A 23,108-nucleotide genomic window follows, 5' to 3' on the forward strand; every position below is an offset into this window, starting at 1 on the left:
TAAAAGCAACAGAATGCAGTGTCCAGCGTTACGCTTGACCGACGGTGACCCAGAAAATGTAGTTACATTTTTTCGGGCAAATTGACAAAGCCGCGCTCCCGGTCGTGATCGTATCGCGACTAATCTGATTAAGGGCACTCGTTCATGCTTGTCGTGGCTAACGTTACGCCAATATCGCGTTGCAATCAAGGCAATATCCTGGCAGAGTACCGCTGCCAGTACTGCGCCTGTCGCATCCAACGTCTTCGAGCACGAAAATCTTTTTTTTCCCCCCGCCTTTCTTTTTCTCAACCTTAAATTTTCTTTTTTAACGTTGGCCCTTCTCTTTTGTTCATGTTCTCGCAGCTGACGGTGTCGTCGGGAGCGGTGTCGTCGGCGGAGTAGGCGGCAGCATAGGCGACGACGAGAAGGATCACGAACGGGCGACGCCAGAACTCGGCAGGGGCGGCAGCGGCACGCTGCCGCGTGGAACTACCGGTTACCATCACCGGCAATACCCGCCGGATCTGCTGGCCTTCTCCGGCGGGCGTGGCGCATCGCCGACTAGCCAGGCGTCGACGGCGCCCGACAACACGCGTCTGCCTAATCAACATGCATCAGCGATGACGCCGGCGGCGACGTCATTGTACGGCTCGCCGCCGTCGAGCCAGTTCCATCCGGCCGCCTTCAAGACGCTGCCGCACAGCCGCAGCGCCACGCCGTACGGCCTCGGGCCGTCATCGTCGTCGTCGCCGATAGCGCCGGTGCTACCGCGTCACGGTTACGTGACGATCCCACGACGACCGCGGGCGCCCAGTTGGAGCAGTGGACCTCCGACGTCGCCAACCGAGGTTCTCGAGCCGGTTTATGACAATCTAGGGCTGCGCACTACGGCGGACGGTAGCTCCAAGCTATCGTTGAACAAGAGTCCGGAACCGGCGCTCTCTATGCGTGGTCGGCCACTTCCAAGCACGCCGGGCACTTCGCACTACGGCACAATCCAGCGTAGCACGCCGAACATCCTAGCCGGCAGCCCGCTGGACCGAGCCGCGCCAGAAGGCGCGGCCGAGTGGCCAATCAAGCTGGCGGACCAAAGTTTGGACGACGGTCATTCGTTGTTGGCGCAACAACCTCAGCAACCACAGGCTTCCGCTAGTAACACTCTTGGCAGAAAGATACCACCGAGGCCGCCGCCGAAGCCTAAGAAGAAGTCTGCCAACGGGCCGACGCTGTATGAAGACGAGGGCGAAGACGGCACGGAAGTATGATACCACGGGCATCGTCCATGAGGACGACTGGTCGTAGTACGCCACGATGGGGTGCGCGCGACCACGCTTACAATAAACCGGTAGTGCCTTTCGAGACGCGTGACTCACGCGTGCAGAACTTCCACTCCGTTCAGTGAGTCACGCTCATCCAGAGAATGAAGATAGAGAGAGAAAGAGAGAGAGAGAGAGAGAAAGAAAAACACGAGGAAATTCGGAAAGCCTCCTCTCTTGACGACGGAACTGATGAACGCATGGCTCGCTGAAACCGCTGACGATGACGTTAAGAGGACGTGACGATCGGACGATTACATCACCTGTTCCCTTCCCTCGCCTTTCCTGTATCTCGTAAGTTATTTATTGAATACTACAAAACGTTCAAACTCGGAGACCAATGAATTGCGGTCTGAATTATTTTTTGAACGGCCCGATCGTCAAAAGCCATCCTTTTTCTGTCCCTCGTCTCCTCCTATGTATCTTTTTTTTTTCCTTTTTTTTGTCAGGTTCCTTTAGGTTTTATTTGGCGCTCGCCACGCGCGGTGAGGCGATAACGTGATAAGTGTGAATAAGGTTCGGGACATTACTGCCGGCTTAGTCGATAAGGCGAAACCTGTTCGCGTTTTGTGTGGAATTTGGGCGGCGAAACACAAAGCAACTGGAAGCACTGGATGTAATTCGTTCTGTTAAAAGCGTTGCCAGTGAATTCGTCTGCTATTCGTGTGTCCGCAGTCGAGAATCGCGATCGTAATGATTCGCGTGTATAAACGGGAGTGTTGAGATACAGACAAGAAACAAAACGTTTTGCACACATGTTACATTTATGCGAGAAGCGTAATGAGAATTTAACATTGTTAAGAATCTATATAGCTGTTACACGTCATCCTGTTTCTTTTTTAATGTCTGAATTTCGACGCCTGTATTGTAGCAAGATTCGTTGCATCTGCAAGCAACATGAATTCTCTAAGCTTACATCGAATGACATAATGATCAGTGTCCCTTCTCCTTCTGTAAGCATCGTTAAACGCATACCTCCAGAGCTATTTCGTGCTCTATTAGCGATGTCTGTCAATATCTTAAATCACCGAAAAATATTGCTCGTGATAATTACAGCAGCAAGTTGACATAACTTGATTATAAATTAAATTAAATTTCGATATTTCATCAACGCGTTATTGCGATTATTATATGTGATGTGTTTTAAAATACACAAGATATATATATATATATATGTATATATTGATTGCACGATGTAAAATATTGACAGATATTATTAATGCAGTACGAAATATTCTAACGATGCCACCTCGTATTAAAAGAATAATATCTATTACAGGAATGTATAAATCTAAAATAGATGTAAGGGCGATGACACTCTCGAATGCATGTTTAAACTTGCCAGAACAAATATATTACAGATTACAGATAAAATCGTGTACAGCCAAAAGTACATAATATTGACGCGTTTATTTCTGCTGACGCTCTAACTGTACGAATATCGTGATCTTTGGAAATTGTATAATTATTATAAGTGATCCGAATTAGCGTTTGCAAATACGATCAATTTGACATCGTTATCGAATTGGTTTCCGCTGCTGCTATCATATTATATATGTATAACTATGGATAACACCTGAAAATGATTTAAGGTACGTATATCGACAAATTTATTTTGGGATTCCAAATTAATTGAACATTAAGCGCGATCCTTCCAATTAGGAACAATTATATTCATCAAATAAATCCGATCGTTAATAATTGAATAATTTAAATATTGCGCTTAATATAACGAACTGCGCGAAAAAGTATTGATTACAGCATATACAGTTGTGTACGCGTAAACAGCTCGACGGGCATTGTCGATCGCGAATCGTCAAAAAGTCAGCGCGACACGTAGACAAATGTTAGGTCGACATGATTCAAAAAGATAGCGATATTACGATGTGTCGCGAAACGCGCGAGGGAGCGAGAGACACGGCATTCCACGCGTTCCCGTTTTTGAGATACGCTCGATCGCAACAATTCTACCATCGACGACAATATATCGTAAAGATAGAACGTTCACGCGAGCGATATATCATCGACGAACGAACGTCGGACTTATGGTCCCGAATACCTGATGGCCGATAAATCGTCTCTCCTTGAAGCTAGAAAACATGTGACTTGTCGAAACGATTGTCGTGCACACAGGCCGGCGCGCATTTTTCTTTCGTTGAAGTTAATGCCGTTTCGACGGCAAACTCATTCGAGCTCGTTGTTTCGCACTCTTTTTACTTTTATTTTTTATCGCGATTTCCGCAATATGAACACAAATCGCTTTCCCCGCGATGCCTCCCATTACCTTCCGCGCTGGTTAATTCTGTCGATTTGCCGCTTCCGTTTTTCGCGCGTACCATCAAGCTGCAATACATCGTGATAAGAAGTGCTTACGTGCTCGCGCACCAACACGGAGAAGCCGCTTCACTTGTAGGTGATATTTCACCGGGGCGGGATAGGTGGAGAACGTTCTTTAACTACGAATTTATCGCCAGCGAGCTAGCCCCTCTTTATGCTTTTGTTACCTTTTTATCCGGGAGATTAACGTTCTCGTTCTCTGGCTTTAGCAAGGATTTCGAACGCGAATGTATACAACTTGTTGCGATTGCGCGCAGCTTTCCGTACCGTGGCAAAGTGCTGAGCAGCGGGAGAAACGTATTTCCGATGAGTCCCACGCAAGCTTGACTTACCGCCGAACGATACTTGAATCCAAAGGGCACTTTCGATCAATCCGATCCCTGCGTCTCCCAGACGCAATTTGGGTTAGCGCTATTCAGGCAGAATACTGCCGAATCCTTCTACATAAATGCATCACGCGGGATCTGTCGCAATATACGGAGTATCTGAAAAGTGGCGCACTTTATCTCTACCCTAAATTTGGCAAATCGATGATTTTTTTGCACGCGATTATATGAGAAATGTCAAATGAGTTTTTAATAACTTTCGGACGCAAATTAAATTATCTTCGATAGCAAAACTTAAATTGGACGCGTCATTTGCATATGAAGGATTAGCCTTTAATATTTAATATCTCATGTTCTGAGAAAGAAGTCGCAACCTCCTTATTTCGTGATATTACACAAATTATATCAAATTTAATTTCGTAAAATAAATTTTTTTTTATCGCCTGCTTTTTTTGGCATTTTTCCGCTCTCTCTCTGTTTTTTCGTATTCCGACGACAGTTTCCCGAATCTGAGATTTGCGGACGCATAGTGTGCGACGGTCGCCAAGAATTATAGAGCAACGATAAAACCGGGCTTCGCCCTACATTGTGCCGAACAGTATTAAGCGCCCGACGGCTATGGCTCGAGCGCGCAAAGAGCCATTCGGGTGAGACGTAGCGGAAAAAATAGCGACGCGGTCGTGTTGCCTCGATTTTTCGTCGTGCCGCTGCGATCCACAAGCAACGGACTTACAGCAGCATGTTCCCGTAGTTAACGCGAGAGAAAAAGATACGCTCGCGACGCGACAGACCGAGCTTCTCGTAGACTAGAGTGCCAACCGACGGCGATGATCTCCACGTTTCTTCCGAATTTAGCAAACTGATTACGCGTAGAATTATTTCTCCTCTTAGCGTGTGTGACTTGTGCTCATCATTCCGTCCAGCGGCTCGAACGTATATCGCAAAGATGCATCATCGAGTGCGCGTGAAAAATCGAGCTCGCACGATCGGAGAACGCCGGAACAGTATTTTAAGCGGCCTAGCAGAGTCGCGGCTCGTCCTGCTCGACCATCGTGCCGTGCCATGTACATACACTCTCTCTTTCTCGATTGCACCTTAACCGTAATAATGTTCATATTGTAAATGCCACACGCGATGGAAACCCTGCACGGCACGTCCGGTCGTTACGGCGCCACGAGTATATTTTTGTAATTTTGTATTTTGAATTGCGCTCTATCCGACGTCTCACTCGACCCGCGGCTGATTAAACGGAGAACCTTCCTCAGCTGTCGATACCGTACACGCGATCGACCCTCGGATACGTTTGATGAGTAACGCGAGACCCACTGGCGCACATTCCATTTAACACTATGGGAAAGCGCTGCGCGCGTCCAACAGTTAACGAAGCGTGTATACGTCATACCCGGTATCGGAATAATTTATTGATTGTCACCGAGAGTATCCTGAATTGCGATTGCGAAGCGTCTCACTTATGCGTCCTGCGTCGCGACACCGATGTTCGACATCGATCAATCACGAAACATCTATCTCGTTTATTTCAAATGCGGATCGATCACATGTCCTTCCGTACGAAGATCTTTCTTAATGGAGAAATTTCATTAATTACACGGCGCTTAATTAATTCTTAATAACGAAATAATTGAGCTTCGAACGGTCTTCAATTTTTCTTTTTCGAACAAATAAAATTTAAATAAAACCCATTAAATATTGCCGCAGCAATCAAATACCTACACTTTTCTATTTGTTTGAATAACACAAAAGCAGTAAATTTATTTTACATTGGTCTGGATTTTGTAAAAATATTTTTATTTTGGTTCGCTAATAGTTTTTATTTAATCATTATTTCAGATGTGTAGTTTTTTTTATTGATAGGAAGGACATGTTGTGGCGAAATAAGGATTGACACATTAACCGGGAAAGCGAAATTAAAAACGTGACTTGGCGCGAGATCATTTAAATATTTCCGTAATAGCGCGGTATACATATATCACGAATTCTCAGCGCTCAATTATCTATTTAACTGCCACGTCGTTTGCGTGATATTTCAAATATCGTGCACGCACACTCTCCTCGCTTCCAATACCCTTCGATTTGTACGTGCTCGCGAAGTGTAACAGTAATTTACATTAAAATAGGGTAATTTATGACTGATACAAGCAAGCTCATTTAGGCTGCTCCCATTTGTACGTGCTGCGCACAGATGGAGATTCGGCTCGATGTGTGTCGAAATTATGTAGTAGCGGCGTCATTTTAGTAATTTTAACGTATTCATATATTATACCGTTAACAGCATTTATCTCATTTTAATAATGACGATTAATAAAATTATCAAAGGCTTTTTATGGTTTGAATTACTGATAATTGTGTCGATTATTAAAATTATTCAATTGTTTTAAATTGTTTTAAAGCGGATAGCAGATTTTGCCTCCAACATTTTATATATTTATATGTACGCAAAATGACATGTTAATTTTATAATATGACGCTTCAACTCTTTGCCAATGTGCGGTCAATCGAAGGTACCGTCCAGTAGACCGGTCCAACTTACAATTTTCCGAGCAGTTATTTACGTGCATCTAATGAGAATGCTTTTTATAAAACCCATGCATTACTTAGAACACAGTTCATTGAATGAGTTCAGATAGGAAAACCTAATTAAGTATTTATCGCATTATGACGAATATTTAAAAAAAGATTAACGTTCTGCATTTATCGGAACATTCCGGGACATAATTTTGTACTCTACAATTATAGAACATAACGTAGAATTATTATTCTTAGCAAATGCTCCATTTTTTCCCAAAAAAAATCAAATAGTTTTCTTTAAAATAAACAAGAATTTTTTTACATACATTTATCGTGTATATACATTCCTGACGTATATATGTAGAGATATTTAGAACAGATTTTTTGGTTTGCTATACTGAATTTTAAATAAATTTACTAATATTACTTTTATAGACGTGCAAAAGTATTCGGTAGATGACCTAATTATTCGTCTCTCAAGACTGACATTTTTAGAATTAAAATACTTCTGGTTTTACACCGGGACTCTGTAAACGCAATTTTTTCGTTAGTTCTTGACGCGAAAGGAATTGCATTTATACATAAATAATACGCAACGCTATCGTGCATTTTGCCCAAGTTAACTTTGGTGCAAATTACGCTACATAAAAACAGTTTTTTGTTTAGGAATTAATAATAAGTTAATCCAACATGTTTTACGCATAAATATAAATGATTATTTTAATTAAACATCGATTGAACCAATAAACTCTCGAACTGTGTTCGTTTGCTTTTATAATTCGTTACGAAACGATCGTTACTTAATTGCGTAAACTAAGTCTTTTGCATTGCGCAAGAATCGTTGTTAAAACTGCCTAACTGCCATGCCAAAATGGCGCGAAATCACGACGAAAAAAGACGAATGTACCGCTCATAAAAAAGATCGAATAAGCACACACAAAGTATCGCACGAAACGCGAATTACGTCGCTAAATATACACGTGTAATACTTACGTTGACATGTATTGGACAATGTCGTGTAAGAACCATGGTTGCTTAGCTCATGCTCAACGATGAGTTCATTCAATGCGCATGAATGATCATGAATCCATAAATCATCATGAATCAAAAAGGAAAATAATGTTTCATCGACGCAACTTCGTATCTCGCACAAGACACCCGTGAGATATTGTGGGAGATAAGAAATTTGAAAAATATTTCTATTGAGATAAGTCAGAATGATAATGTGAATGTAAATGATTTATATTTGCGTGTCATGTTGTAGATAATAATCTTAATCCGAACTGTATTATTCGCGATTCTGCCAGAATTCTACACGAACTAGAAATATTAACGATGGAGAGAAAAATTTTGCAATTGTTAACGGGATGATTTCACCGTTATTCCTATTAATATTTTTACTATTTGTACTATTATTATCGTATTATACTGCTATTGCTACTTTTTTAATAGTGCTTTATTTTTTATATACTGCTATGATTACTATATTTGCGCTATTACGTTACATAGTTACTAATGCCGCCATTATTGTCGTCATTACTGTAATTATTTACAAAAAGAATTTTTTGCCTTATAACGAGCGTCTCGATTTTCAGAGGTTCAGTATAATATTTTGGCTGCATATATGATTTGTATAACGTATTAACATACCTGGCGCTGTAAATATTATACATATTTTATAAACGAAATATTTAGTGTGATTGTAATATTAAAATAATGTACTGAAAGCACCACTCTGTACACTCCACTAAATATATGGGTTAAATTTTAATAAATACTTCCCGATCCTAAATTTGATCCATTTCTTCCACCTTTTACTTTGGAATATTTTTATAATTAAAATTAATGAGATCAAATGAACAAATGAGGCATGAGGTATGTTTTATTTAGAAGAATTATATTTTTGTTAGGAAAATAACTACAGTATATATATATATACTTTTTGTAATTCATACAAATATAAAATAAATTCTTACATATTTAGTTATATTTTAAAATATTACAATTTTTATGGATCTCTTAGGATTTCTCTTCTTTGGTCTCTTTCTTTAGTTTTGACAGTGCGATCTCGCCGTATTTCATCACCAACTCATCGACAAATTCATCCTTCAATTTTTTAAGACATCTGTAAAATAAATAAAAAACTTGCAGACGTTATTCAAGGTTGCTTTATTTTAAATGCCACCTTAGCGGGTTTCTGAAACAAAGGATATTATATCATTACCTTCTATAAATAGGATCTGTCCTAAATTTGCCGATATCTAGACTAGGGGCGTGAGGTCGATGAATAATAAAGGTGTCTGGTAAAACGATGTACCTGCAATTTCAGCCGTTTTAACATATTAAAACCGTGCGGTACATTAATCGAATCGTATCTGATTGCATATTTTACTTCATTATCCGAATTAATAAAATTATTACGGCTTACTTGTAATCTAGCGCCGTTAAATGGGTCACGTAGGAAACTTTATTCCAACCGAATCCGACAAATCTTGTGTCGTATCGCGGGGCGAATTTCGAAACTACTATGTAGGGTTCGAAGTCCGGCTCCCATGAAACCTGTAACGATCCATTTGTCACGCATTTTTATTTTTCTCATATGCAAATGTTTAATATACATATTTTAGTCGCTTTATTTTATTGATATTGCCGGCATTTCCGTTAATTACGATCTCGCACGCACTTCGTAAGGCTCCGTACTGTTTCGCCATAAGCTGTAGTTTGTAGCGGCGTGTCCCTGCGTCCAGACATGATAGCGAAACGTGTACAGAATACCGCGTTTGAGAAACTTCAACAGTTCTTCTTTATTTGCGGGGAATGTAAACCTAAAAAAAAAGACAACTTTTCTTTGTAACACGGTCCAACTCGACACAACACATCGACAAAGAATTACCTATAGCGTTCCGTTTCGAATGCCGGCACGATTAGAGCTATTTTGTCCGACTCGTTGATGTTTAATCGATTGATATGATTCATGAGAGTTTCGTACAGTCCTAATTGCGGCAAAAAATCGACGTCGAGTTGAAAAACAAACGGAGTTGATACGTACGATATTGCAGTGTTTCTTAAGTAATTGATAGGGTAAAGATCCTGGACGAGAAAAAAATAATAATTTGAATAACAAAAGAATGAATTTTTATCCAAAAATCATGCAATATATAAATTATTCTAGATTCGACGCTGTTTAATCCTAAAGAGCGCAATTTTGTAAAATTATTGAGAGATAATTTTGTTTACACAGAACACAATTATCCGTTTTAACGCTATTACGCGTTTAGGTTTGTGTTCTTTAGGATTAAAGACGCTGCGCAACGCACCCCGTCTTTGTACACAACGTGATAAGCGATGTTCCTTCTCGCCCGCAAATCCGCAGAGCCTCGCACAAAGTCCAGAAAGTTTTGGACCTCTGCATCGGTCAGGTAAAGCGCAACGCTTATAGTCCCCGGCCAGTGTTTAGATAATGCCTCCAACAGCGGTATCCTCTCGATGCTGCACTGAGTGACCAGAGCAACGTCCGTCGGCGAATATACATTGTATTCGTATTCCAAAAGGAAGGGATGCGTGCGGTACAAAATCGTAGCGCCTTTCTCGAATTCTCGACACGGACTCGATTCGTTGTACTAAAACGCGCGTGCAATGAATATCGTGCAAGGGAGTCGCGCATTAAATAAAATGCCGGGGGGATTTTGGGACTCTCAACTTACTGGAAGCACACTCTCGTGCTTGTCACAGCCGAATAAGCGCTTTCGTAACAAATTGCCGTCCATCTCGAGGAAGACGCGGTGGAGTTTTCGAAACTCGTTAACGTGCTTATTGTGAACGTCTTGCTTGCGCGGGGAGTTCCAATGGAGAATCTAAAAGCAAACGACGTGCACGATCAGTCGTCGATCGATCTCGGCCGCGCTGACCGGGAGTGAGCGATAGAAGCTACGGTACGAAGCGAAAACGTACGTTTATACGATTGGTGTCGCGATAACACGTGTCGCTTATCGTGTGATCGCTCAGCTGTATATTCCACGTGCACTCTATCCTGTATACAATACTCGGCTGCTCGTTGATCACTGCATTTATCACGTCTTGATCGGCCAAACTGGTCTCCGGTATGTGTCCCAGCACGCGCCTGGTCACGCTTTCCCACGAGTTTACGAATTTGCCATCGCGCAGCCGTCGCAGATGCATCAGCATGACGCCGGTATTGAATCCCCGTCCCAAGGCCGGCCACGGCCGCTGTCCGTACGACAGCGTTCTTGTATACCAATTGCTCTGATTATCGATCAAGCCCAGAGTCTGGCCGGCCGAAAAGTCTTGGAACATTTTCCACAACGGGTAGACGTCGTTCAGCACGGTTACGTCGGTGTCCAACACGAGCACCTTGTCCTCGCGCATTGCGTCCGGCAGTATCAATTTCAAGAGACCGTACACCCCCGAATAATGCTTGTTCGGTATCCACGAGACCTTCGGCACCCATTCCTCGGCCGCGTAAAATGTTACGATCACTGAAATAATTGATTAAACGGACGATTGAATGCTGAAGGGCCGCAATTTCATTTAATTCGCGCAAGACACGCATCTGCCGAATGTAAAAATACGATATTGTAACTCTGAAAATCTCGATTTTAATAAAACTTTGTGCGCGCACAGCTGCGTGTTGAAAAGTTTAACGGATTCAATTAAATAAATTTCACAATTTTACGTTTGCGAGAAAGAGTTTTTTTTTTCTGTTTTATATATCGTATCCCGCACATCGACGTACACGCAAACGTGGATAAAAATTAGGTTTTCCCGCTGCCGTGTGCGTCACAAAGGGCAGTGCGTGCCCTGTCGTAAAAGCGTACAAACCATGCGGCAAATCCCACGTTCGGAACAGAGTCGAAAGCGTTCTCCTCGCAATTTCGTCGACGAGCAAATGAAAATGCAACGGATTCGTGCGATAAAACAGAATGGACTTCACTACAGTTACGAGAGCAAAGGTTGAATTGTACTCCGCGCACACCATCGCTACATGTATCGTGTCGCATTTCACCTTGAAAACATGGAACATCACTCGTCGCACTCGTGCACGTAGTAGCGGACGCTATCAAAAGAAAATTTTACGAGCATACCTCGAAATTGTTTCTTAATTGCGACCGTTCGAAAGAGCGATCTTCCGTCCGTAAACTCGGCCTCTCTGTCCCTATTGATAACGATCGCCATTTCCCTCCGATGTTTGATTTGCCTATTTCCGCGGACGGGACTAGAAATAACATTCTAATGCTCTCACTGCTAAAGACAAATCGATAATGATGTCTTAATTACCATTTAACAATAGGTATAAATAAAAGACCACAGATGGTATTAAGATGCCCAACAGGCATCCTAGCCACAATCGAGCCAATGTAATATGTCGTACATGTTTCCCAATGCGCGATATGATGTTGCAACAAGTCAGACTAGATGCACGCTGCAATCTACGGAAAAGAATGACGATTAATTCAAAACACGTGCAATTAATTGTAGCTCTTCGTGCGATCGTGCCTCGTCGTATTATGCCTTAAAACCAGAGTTAATTTCATGTTTTACAAGAAGGAGAAACACGAGTTATCTTTGATACTTCGTAAGTTAAATTTCGTCTTGCACTCAATCTTTGAAACGTTAAGCGATTGATTTTTCTTAATTTATAAAATTATTCCAGCGATTTGCAAGAATGATATCGACCATTATTCTAATTTGATTAATATTTTATAATATTATATATTCTGGTAAAGAGAGAACTTTGAGAAATATTAATAAACCTTTCTATACTTCGTTCATCCGGTTCGCTCGATATTTACTGATGCGTGATAAAAGTCAATGGATCATGTTTAATGTGTGGGTTTATGAATGCGTTATATCCAATTTTCTCCCGTTACATAGATAACGTTATGAACGCGACGCAATCATAATGCATGCAAATTAGCCCCATAAATGAAAACGTTATATTCCTAGAAATTCAGGATAATTGTATCGCAAGTGTAAATTCATGTGTCAGCATTCGGCACACGAAACAGACGTTAACTATTGTAAATAGTTAGAATAAATGAAGCTTCATGTAAACTCTACTGTCCAATGTATTTAACTTGCAAATCGATTTTAATACATTTTATTTCCTTTTTACGTATTTTTTATTGACGATTGTAATAATGTTTGAAGTTATAATATGAAAACTTATTTCCGTTTTGTTCTGTATGTCTTCATAATGTATAGATATATTATTTATTTTATTTTAACTTATATTTCTATACGCAGAATATCCTTCAAAGCACTCAAAAAAAAAAATAAATTGAGCAATAAAGGATTAAATTGCAGTTCATATTGAGAGAAACATAGGTAATATTTATTTATTTGTTATTTTATGCAATATCACGATAAAGCAGACATGTCAAATAATATCATACAACTAAAGATTAAAAAAGCTTGAAATTGATTTCAAACCGAACTAAAGCGAAAACAAAAGAATCCACTGTACGTATTGTATACAGGATGTTTGTTTTATTTATTTATTTTTTTTTTTTTTTTTGTAGCATCCTGTATCCACCTCCTGGTTGCTAATCACTCACATGTGACCTAGTTTATATTCTTACACATTGACACACTTGTAGCATACATACAGCCGCACATGTGGTCACGAAAAAACGAGTGGAGTTTTATCTCGTTTCTTTCAAAGCCGGCTTCTCGAATATAGCTTGTAATTATATTACGGTTTGCGTTCTCACAATGAGCAAATCAATTACTCAAGGAAGAATACTATTTTAAAAAATGCTATAAACCTTAGTGACAGAAAACTATTATTCAACAAGCGTTATATAATGACAAATTAAACATTTGAAACGAAAAGTATATATCAAGCTACAAATAATATTTGTTATTTTTCCAAAGATTGGTTTTAATTTATTTGATTGCACAAATAATTGATTCAAATATTACGAGCAAAGCTCCAAAAATAAAATAAACCCGATATAACAGCGCAGTGCGTGGTGCTTGCCAAGCAAATTACTGCATAGTAAGCCAAGGGCTTTCGCGACGATACACGACGATAATAATTTAAGCACAAGTACGTACCAGCGCCGACCCGATTATCGTCTCTCGTGTTGTCATCCGGCGGTGCCAGTCCAATGCCGGATAAGCGAAAGTACGCGTGCAATCGCAATTTCTGTATGTGGTGCTAGTGCGTGCGAATGTCGTTGTGCTCTCTGATGGGCATTCGGCGTTGCCGACGAGTTTAGCTATTATTGCCGCCAGCGGCGATGTAAATTGCCGCAATTAGCTGTTGCGACGATACACGCGCACTCCACAGCAGGAAGTTTGACCATAAGTACTCCGATCACTAAACACGACGCAATATCACCGAGAGAATCTCTCGAAGAGACTGCAGCTACTGCCACCAGTGCATGCCAGAATTGAGACGCGAGCTGCACGTGACCGCAATGGAAGGGACGACGTACACACCGAGAGTCGTGCACGTGTACGGTTTTCGGCGTGTACGTCATCCCTTCCAGCACGGTTGCATGCAGCTCGCGTCTCAATTCTGGTATCACTGATTGCCGCTCAACCGAAGCTCTCTTGTAAAAGCGTTGTTCTGTCGGCAATTCGTGTCGGTTTTCGTTGTAAGATGGCAGTTGCGTCCACAGTACGAATTTCCGCTATACAAGGTTTGAGTTCGACTCAATAGAGTTTGAATCTCGACACGGACGAGGTCCTACATTAATTCCCCCTTCGCATTCAAGCGCTTATTGCCCACAGCCACTAACACTTCGCGGCATTCGAAAAGTGTTTATTGCCCACAGTCACCCACAGCTACGCCCTTGAAACTCGGCTTTCAACCCTCGTCCAGCTTTTTTCTCGACGATACTTCTGCCGCAAGTAACGCTACTTACAAGTTAATCGTGCAAAGGAAACTTTAACTTTAAAATCCTCTGCCACAATTTTTTTTACTCGCATTTCTATCTTGTGTTGGCTTGTTCGCCACTTCTTTTTTATTTGATTCGCTTATGTAATGTACAAGTCCTCTTAATTTTAATTTTTTTTTAACTTTGCTTAAAGCCTTCTAGAAGTTTTACAGTCTCTTTTTAAAATGCACTGTTAAAAATTTAATTAAATTTCTTATAATAGAATTTATCTTTTATTTACATACTTGAAATTAATACGATTAAATTTTACAGTGTTCTCTTATAGATACTGACGTATATAAAAAGAAGATATTTAAAGTCTTACATCGTTATCTTATATCTACTCTTTGATAAAAATGTATTTAAATAATTGTAGAAATGAAACAATGCCGAAATGGTGAGTCACATCTAAATTAGAAATATGAAATAATGTAAGGAGTAATAAGGTATAAAAATTGTAGGTCCCTAAAAATTTGTTATAAAACAAATCTTCTAATTGATCTCTGTCGCTCTACTGGGACTGTAAGGAATAGTCTCTTCTTCCTCGCCGACCTTTCGCAATCGTTGCAGTTCCGCCTGCCGTGTTCTGGAATACAATTGTGTTATAACGTTTTAGTTACCGTCAGGTATGAAGTCTATTTCTCAAAATTGGCAGTGAAGTGCATCTGATACCTCGCTAGAACTTCCTCTTGTTCTCGTTGTTCTTTACGACTCTTGAGAGCTCGATATCCAACGCAGACTATTATCAGCAAAATTGGAATCAGGCAAGCGAGCACTATGCCGGTTGTAATACCTGCTTGACGAGAGCTATATTCCTGCTGACCTGCAGAGAGATTATATAACAAAATATATTATACCGTATAAATGTGTGAAAACAAAATAATGGAAAACGCAATTCGAAGAAGAATCATTTACGTTGGATAGACAAATCGTGAGATCATTTTCGCGCACATTATCATTTAAATTACATCTTTTTCCATTCTATCGGTTAGAAAAGCAATGTATTTCTGCCTTTCTTTTTATCCGAATAAAAAACTTCACCGTGAATCTCGCGAATTTTTTCGTGCTTTAATAATTAAGTTAGGCATTTGAAAATTTTTAGTTGTGATTGATTTTAATTTCTCTAATAAATTGTTATGACGCATTAGACGGATTTTATAATAATGTAAATAATAATTTTTAAAGGAGGAGGAGGATAAAAAAGATCGTGACAGGAGAAATCTACGAGAACAATGGTGGAAATTTCCATTCCATTCGAATGCTGTTCTAATGCTGCATCATAATGACATGAATCGTTTTCTTTACTATAAACATTCTGCGCATGCATGTGGAATAGAAATTTCCCGTCTCATCTCATTTTAATGATGTACAAAATTTTATTAAAACAGGCTTTTACAATGTGAGAACACAAGTGTTTATGGCATTAAATACTGCGGTATAATTATTACAATCATATAAACCGATTGTTACATTTGTAGAGAATTAATATTGCGTTCGATCATTGCTTAGAGCCACATACAACGTTTGATGTATTATATTTAATTGCGTCATATCAATGACAACAATAATGTATATATTTTAAATATACAATCGGTAATGTAACTATTTCTATTCCACAGCAAGGACAGTAAAACACACTCCTATTGTCTATACGTTAAGGTAGAAATATTAAAATAAACACCGAACTTTATGAAATGATATATAATGGATTTATCTTTATCGTCCAAAATTCATGAAGAAAACGACAGCTAAGTTTCTATGCTAAATTTCAAATTAATTGATATTTAATTTGCGATAATTAATGTTAATTTCTACGCGTGCAAGGTGTGTGTCGCTCAAGTTGGAATCAAGATACATTCTGTCATGGTCACTTACACACACACACACATACATACTGACTCAAATAACGCGTGCAAATGAAGCAGCCTTGCGAGCAGACCTTATCGTTTCTATTACAATAATATTGAGACGAATATCATCTAAACGTTACTTTCTCTAGTGGGACTGTTTGTTTTTCTAATCGTATCTGCGCCCGAATCCGACCCCGTGGGTGAGACGGGCTCCTTCAAGTCCCACTCTTTATCTTCGAAGTCAATGTCCGGCCTGTTCGGCAAAGGTTCGTGTGTGCGGTACACTCTATCGTAACTACGACGCTTCCTAGGGCTGCTATTAGTATCAATTGTGCTAGCATCGCTAATTGGAGTAATGGCCCTATCATCATACGCCTTTAGCGGCTTCGACAGTGTGGATTCATTATCGATGGTAGACAAGCGTCCGGTATAACCCCACGATTTCATGGAACCTCCCTGAGACTGGTTCTTTCTTATATAAAGAAAACCGCCGACGATGCAGGCCATCACGGGGATTATTACGACGGCAATAATGCCCATTACGGTCCACGCTGTACGCTGAACGTACTCGATGTGACCTATATTTATATAATAAGCGTCAATTCTGACACAAGTATATATTGATTTGCAAATCTCACGGTGAAAACGTAAATGTCGATGAATGGCGCATTGAAGGATGGAAAATATTAGAAAGGGGAGATGGAAACCGCGACGCAAAATCCACTCAACGTTGTTTCTTAACGAGTTATGTAAACTTGCTTCGTAAAAGCGGATTCTCAGTGATTAAATATTCGATTATGAGCGTAGACTCGATTTAACTTTCAAATGAAATTAATGAAATTTGATCCGCTTCGCAAATTAACTGATCTGGTAAATGCGCCACCGCTCGCGTATTAAACCTCGTTCCCCCACCTCGTTTAGAATCGTTAAGCAGACATGGTGAGATTGCAGTGAGGCGCTAATGCATTAAATAATAGTATAGAAATACTCACGAAGGCATTCCGTATATCCATACTCCGGAGTGTTCCAGCGACCTTCCGGCGTGCACACCCGACGCTGGTCACCGACAAGTATGAAATCCTGATTGCATTCGAAACTCACTTTCGTCCCCGGGATAAACAGAAAATTGCTCTTACGTCCGAATCGCGGTGTTTCCAATATCCCGCAGGACACAACTTAAAAATTAAATATGCACATGTGTAATAAGCTTATTGCAAAATAGACTTTTTTTACGTGTATTTTTGTAGCTAGATTTATATCATTTATGAATTAAGGCGGTTTTTAAAACGCGCATCTACTTACTCTCTCTTTTGTTCAACGCATTGATTTGGGTGTAAGTGTCGTAGTAGTTTCTGGTAAAGTGCGCTAAATCACGATTCAAAGTCATAGCGTAATCGTATTGACACTGATAAGACTCGCCGCATAAGTCGATCGCGCGATTTATGTCGTATGTTCTATTCAATGGAAGTATCTCTTGCGGATACTTTCGATATTCAGGTATGAACGTGTGATTAGCATAATAGCTCGCTGTTCGACCAAACTCTCTATGGAATAAAGCCCCTCCTTTGACTTTATTCTCCTTATCTTCCAGCATCCATTGTATTGCAAAATCTCTATGAATGGTCTCTGAATGATTCACGCTCATGATAGGCACCTGATAACCGTATGGACTTGTTAAATCGTCTGTCTTATCGAAGTTCCAAATGCCAAATAATCCCCTCGTTTTATTCTAGAATATCAATTTAAAATATCAATTTAAAATATCAATTTAATATCAATGCTTAATATTAAATATCAATAATATATAAAATTAACAGAGAAAAGGCTATAAGAATCGCAGCTCTTTCTTTTGTTAATATGTCTTGTCGTTATACGTCACTCAATATTTAATATTAATTAAAGTTTTATAAAATTATAATTTATTTCATAACTGATTTTATAAAATTACGATTAATTCGATGCATATATATTTGTACGTTAGTTTTAATTCTCCGAAAAATAATACAAAAGAGGAAGGTATATTCGCTTCTTACCACGTACGTCCACGGCAAATACATTCGCGCGGACAAAAACCCCTCGTTTTCCACAACTTCGACGCCTGCCCCAGTGTCGAACATAACAATGACTTCGCTCTGGTTTAATATGTACGTTGGAGTGTAAACGACGACCCCGGCAAAGTGTTGGAATTTTAAGGCTGGTCTGTCGAAGTACACTCTTTGACCGTCCGCGAAAACATCGAGCCGATATCTCCATTGCGCGTGTTTAGGTCTCAAACGAACTTCGATAGTGGCAGAATTATTGCCTCTCGCTAATGTAAAAACGGGATTACGTTGATTATAACCATTGTTTTGATAAATGTATAGTAATATCAGAAACTTACCCACTACCGAGGTGAGATGCGTCGCCATCACTTGGCCGTAAATGTTGTTCGGCATCTGCTCGAATCTACCCTGCACGTCAAGTTTGTCCCTGAGATCGTTCACTCGCAGCAAAACGAATTCGCCTTTACCGTTAAAAGTATACTCGACGCCGTCAAATGTGACGAAGTGAGGATCGCCGAATACCGCCGATACACCTGGAGATTGATAAGCAATGCAATCTTGCGACGGTCTTCTCTCGAATCGGAACGTCTCGCAACCGACGGCTTGTTCTTCTTGCCAGAGGCAGCACGAATACATTGGCACTATATCGTGGTACCAATGCGACAGAGTTGGCACCTTGTTAGCCTCGTTCCATGGGAAGTAGCCTAAATTGTGAGACCGATGTGGTCGCGAACCCCATTGCTGATCGTAAGTCAACATCAAGAAACCGTTTCTGTCGTAACAACACTGTTGCTCCGAGCCATCTAAGCTAAAATAGCATGAATATATAACTGCTGTTAAAAATGCATAATTACAAGATATTGCTTTAAATAGCTATCGAGCTATTTGTAAATTACAAACAAAAAGGCGTCGAAAACATCAAATATTTATAAAAAGTAACTAATTGTATCCGCAAAATTAAAATAGACCACTTACTTTGGTGCACCTGTTCTGACGCAGTGCATGGCGTGTTGATTATAATAGCAGTCTATATTCGAATCTTTATCGCAGTTGTAATCCGGGAGGAAACGACCTTTATCGTACAAAGCGTGATCCAGAATGCAAGGGCAAAGCGCTACCTCAGCGGCGAAATTTTTTAGATACCGGTCATGCATGATCCATTTATCGCAGAGTTTCTGAGCCCACTTCGATCCGTGTAATCGTTCCCATTGTGACGAGAAATACCATGCGAGCGGAATCGGTCTGCTCCACAAGCTCCTACGGTAAATTAAATTTAACCGTTTAAACGTGATCCATATCGTCGCACTGCGTACATTTTTATCTTATAAAACCTACGGTGTTATCGAGAGTCCGGAATACAAGTGCGGCTCGGTCAGGTTAATTTGTATGAAACCGAATGCCATGTCTACGTGATACGGATTGTACATGTCTCGGTATTTGGCTGGTTTAATCACGTAACTACCCATGTTGGTGTGTGACTTCTGAAACACACAGTAGATAATTTATTATTTTCAGCTTTCCAGCTTTTTTCTCCAGCGTTTTCGCGTCATCTGTCACATGCAAACCTCCAAAGTCGTTATATATTCAAATTCGGGTGTTGTCTTCGTCTCTCTGTATCCCCACAGTGAAATTTGCACGCCCGCTCCTATATTGCTAGTTAAATTATACGAGTTCCAGGTGAATTTTATTTCCGCAGGATCTTTTCTATGAACGGCATCTTTATCGCTGAAAAAGATTCTCTCCGTCGCCGTGGCCGGAGTTTCTGCAAGAGAATAATTTTATTACGAATAATAAAAATATTGCCGTCGCGAATGATTGATGCAGGAACGCGTATAATGTTGAATATAAAAAAAAGTGAAATATTTTACCAACGAAGTATTTTCCCTTCCAATCGTAAGCTCCGCTGTCGATAGCAATGTAGAATCGTATGTAGCCTTCGTACTTCAAGAACGGCTGTATGCAAATCGCGCGGTTTTTGTCGATTACCGTGCCCATCACTACTTCGTTCTCGAAGCGGCACTTGATTTTTTGGCTCTCGTTGAAACACGGTCCTGTGATGTTGACGACGGTACCGCCCAACATATTTCCACTTTCCGGGGCGAAAACCAACGGCAGATGAGCTCCGGCTGTGTAATATTAGAATGATAAGAATCATGAATTTAGAATCAAGAATTTATTGATCAGCATTTCTTAAAATACCGCGCTCTTACCAATATCCTTATTACAAGTGCCTAACATTATCTTCTCGTCTATTCTGAAAATGTGCCGACCCGGAAAGCCGTTTGCCCATCCTCTGCTCGTTAAATCGCGGAGCGTGGTTGCCTGAGAATAAGGCTTGTACTCGTAACTCTGGGTTCCGTTGCCAGCATTAAATCCCACCTTAAAATGAATGAAAAAATAAGTCCCACAAATCAATTTGAGACATTTCTTAACGAGAAGAAGTAAATAAAATATATATATCAAGATTTTTAAGAAAAATAAAATTTGTCTGACACAAAAATTTATAACATAATTGTTCATAATTGTTGCAAAACAAAAAATTTTTCGCGATCACTAACAAATGCAGGAACTCCATTCTCTCCTTGCGTTGTATCACCGCCTGCCTCAGTATGACTCGTCCATTGGAGATTAAGATAGTTGAAGATAGCGTAAGTAAAGACTTCGTCGGTGGCTAAAACTAGTTGAAACGTGTTGGTTCGATAAAGAGATAAATCGATGCCACCTGCAAAGGACATGTTCTTCCAGGTTGCGATAAGGGCGTGCTTTGGCTCGAAGGAATCAGCGCCTACAACACCTTGACGAATGTCCCACATGACACGCTCTCGCATTTCCACACCGAACTGATCGGTTCTCGATTGCAAGTCCCTCTCGAGTCTGAAGAATAATTATTCTCCGTAAAATTTTTATTTTTCAACATTTCCCACGCGTAATTGACGAAGACGCTAATTTTTTACATTACGTATGCGTACCGAAAATATACCCCCGGCTTCCTTTGATCAATGTCCGTTTCTCTCAGCATGCCTATGCGACATTTACTAAAGAAAATGCCGATGAAACTGGGATCATTCTTTTTCGGCCAATCTTTGATCGGAAAAACAAGGGGATATGTAAGATGCTCCGGTGGATCGCTGAACTCTAAGTATCCGTTAACGGTTAACTAAAAAATTAACATCTTATTGGTTTTCAGATAAAAGTTGTCAATCGTAATAAAATTCTTGATTATTGAATATTAAAATATCCAAATATTCGATCGGTAAATTAAAATTTCAAATTAAATACGTGAATTTAAATATATGGATGCTTTTCATACAAAAAAAAATATACGAATTGCACTCAATAAAGATAATTATACTATTAAAAATACAAATGATAATGAATGCGGCCATACTCTTGTGTAATTGAACCTAAAGCCGAAGAACGGCAATTGAAAATTCAAATTCTTGTGGATCTGCAATGATGTAGCCTGCAAAGCCGATTGGTAATCTCCCATATCATTGTCTCCGCCTTTGTCGAAATACCAGTACATGAACTTAGATCGAATATCTCGCAATCTGGTATCTGTTATTTTATAAAAAGGCGGATTGTCATCTGGACGAGGCGCGTACCGATCAGCTTCGGGTGAATCTGAATCTGCGTACCAAAGAGATCAAAACGATGCTATTAAAAATAATCGAAGTAAATTAAATATTTAATATAATATTACAACTGAAGTTAATATTTTGCACTATATTTTTTGAAAAAAAAAATATATATATATTTATGCTAAATGCAGCAAATCTAACAAATTTGCAATCAACATTGAATCAAATTAAAGTGAAATTAAAATCAATCGTCAATTTCAAATGATTTATCAAAATAGCTTGTCTCATCCAATGAATCATCCCCGATTCATGTTAAAGTGAGTAACTGATAAATACGCTATGATAAGAAATGATATGGATCGTCTACAGGCGAAGCGCAAAGCCTGAATACGCGAGACTTTTTATAAATTACTCTATTTAAAATTGCAATTAAAAAAAATTAAGTATTTTAAGAAAAACATATGCAAACAAAGAAGAACACAGACAGATACTGTATTCGTCGTTGCTCAAAGTGAAATTCATTGCGAAACGATGGTCACGCCCATTGATAAGGATAATTACTTACCGTATCTTACATATTTTCCGTTCTTTTCCTCCGTTATTCCGTCGAAAACCTTTTGAACGGAGATCGAATCCGTCTCAGATTCGCTTTTCGCTACAAAAGCATTTTCAGTTTCCGGCAGAACTTGGGTCGGATTTTCCTCACCGTCTTTTTTTTCGACAGGGCCTAAATTTTTGTCCTCCACAGCGAGATCTTCGATCTCCGAAGAAGTTTCCGCTTCCTTTGCATGTGGCGGCGACAACTCGTTCTCTTCCGTATTATGATTCTCGACTGATTCGTGTACATTCAGTCCGTATGCACTTTCAAACGTCTCGCTTTCGGTTTGCGCAATAATACCACTTGGCATTAATGAGGAAAGACAAACGAGAAGAACAACCCATTTCGATAACGTGAAAATGCAATCGAGCCTGTTTCGCGACGCTCGAAACCGCATTTTCGCAGAGCGGTAGTACACGAACTAATTACTTTAGAACGCACAACGAAACTGAACCGAGATTCAGGTAACAAGTCGCGATAACGATGTACTGATATCATCGGCTCTAGTATGATAAGGTGCAATTATCTCTTTACTACAGGTAGATACGCAACACGTTGAACGGGAAAAGTGAAGACCCACGCGTTCCACTTACAAAAAGGGCGTATCCGCTTATACATATCTAAAATATTTTATCGATTAATTAAA

At 40.0% G+C, this 23,108-nt stretch overlaps 3 protein-coding genes across 11 annotated transcripts in view; 1 reads left to right on the forward strand and 2 right to left on the reverse strand.

The window, feature by feature from the left end:
* The window catches only part of LOC105668370 (uncharacterized), a 195,090-nt gene extending 186,811 nt beyond the window's left edge, over positions 1-8,279 (forward strand). For all 8 annotated transcript variants that reach the window (XM_067359234.1, XM_067359233.1, XM_067359237.1 and 5 more), the window contains one exon: positions 346-8,279. In XM_067359234.1, the coding sequence (XP_067215335.1) occupies positions 346-1,247 (902 nt within the window). In that variant the 3' untranslated portion in view covers positions 1,248-8,279. The remainder of the gene's footprint in view (positions 1-345) is intronic.
* Positions 8,280-8,415: 136 nt separating this feature from the next.
* LOC105668372 (xylosyl- and glucuronyltransferase LARGE2) lies at positions 8,416-13,992 on the reverse strand. Its single transcript, XM_012360715.2, has 12 exons — positions 13,952-13,992; positions 11,783-11,934; positions 11,590-11,720; positions 11,327-11,510; positions 10,439-10,983; positions 10,192-10,341; positions 9,805-10,107; positions 9,381-9,577; positions 9,171-9,312; positions 8,916-9,046; positions 8,712-8,804; positions 8,416-8,612 (listed from the first exon to the last, which is right to left on the reverse strand). The coding sequence occupies exons 1-12, from the start codon at positions 13,990-13,992 to the stop codon at positions 8,507-8,509; spliced, it is 2,175 nt and encodes a 724-aa protein (XP_012216138.2). The 3' UTR covers positions 8,416-8,506.
* On the reverse strand, positions 13,143-23,022 carry mesh (sushi domain containing 2 mesh). 2 transcript variants are annotated; one of them, XM_012360865.2, is made up of 15 exons: positions 22,430-23,022; positions 21,672-21,913; positions 21,253-21,440; positions 20,842-21,157; positions 20,494-20,662; positions 20,152-20,409; positions 19,849-20,045; positions 19,619-19,764; positions 19,259-19,540; positions 18,622-19,091; positions 18,275-18,549; positions 17,544-17,970; positions 17,234-17,416; positions 15,064-15,214; positions 13,143-14,977 (listed from the first exon to the last, which is right to left on the reverse strand). In XM_012360865.2, the coding sequence occupies exons 1-15, from the start codon at positions 22,857-22,859 to the stop codon at positions 14,884-14,886; spliced, it is 3,828 nt and encodes a 1,275-aa protein (XP_012216288.1). In that variant the 5' UTR covers positions 22,860-23,022; the 3' UTR covers positions 13,143-14,883. The 2 variants fall into 2 exon arrangements, with proteins under 2 accessions (XP_012216288.1, XP_012216287.1); XM_012360864.2 differs by lacking the exons at positions 13,143-14,977; positions 15,064-15,214 and adding an exon at positions 15,745-16,819.
* Positions 23,023-23,108: the final 86 nt, after the last annotated feature.

This window comes from Linepithema humile, chromosome 7 (genome assembly GCF_040581485.1).
Source record: "Linepithema humile isolate Giens D197 chromosome 7, Lhum_UNIL_v1.0, whole genome shotgun sequence".
In the NCBI taxonomy this organism is placed as follows: domain Eukaryota; kingdom Metazoa; phylum Arthropoda; class Insecta; order Hymenoptera; family Formicidae; genus Linepithema; species Linepithema humile.

What these genes read in the sequence shown, in the direction of transcription:
- LOC105668372 (XM_012360715.2), bottom strand. Translation starts at nt 13,992, where the DNA reads ATGACGTACACGCCGAAAACCGTACACGTGCACGACTCTCG. An exon ending in AACGTGGGATTTGCCGCATG is followed by an intron (nt 10,984 to 11,326) that starts GTTTGTACGCTT and finishes CAATTATTTCAG; the next exon opens with TGATCGTAACATTTTACGCG. An exon ending in TTAACGGCGCTAGATTACAA is followed by an intron (nt 8,805 to 8,915) that starts GTAAGCCGTAAT and finishes CTGAAATTGCAG; the next exon opens with GTACATCGTTTTACCAGACA.
- mesh (XM_012360864.2), bottom strand. Translation starts at nt 22,859, where the DNA reads ATGCGGTTTCGAGCGTCGCGAAACAGGCTCGATTGCATTTTCACGTTA. An exon ending in TGCGTTGAACAAAAGAGAGA is followed by an intron (nt 17,417 to 17,543) that starts GTAAGTAGATGC and finishes TTAATTTTTAAG; the next exon opens with TTGTGTCCTGCGGGATATTG. An exon ending in TGGATATACGGAATGCCTTC is followed by an intron (nt 16,820 to 17,233) that starts GTGAGTATTTCT and finishes ATATAAATATAG; the next exon opens with GTCACATCGAGTACGTTCAG.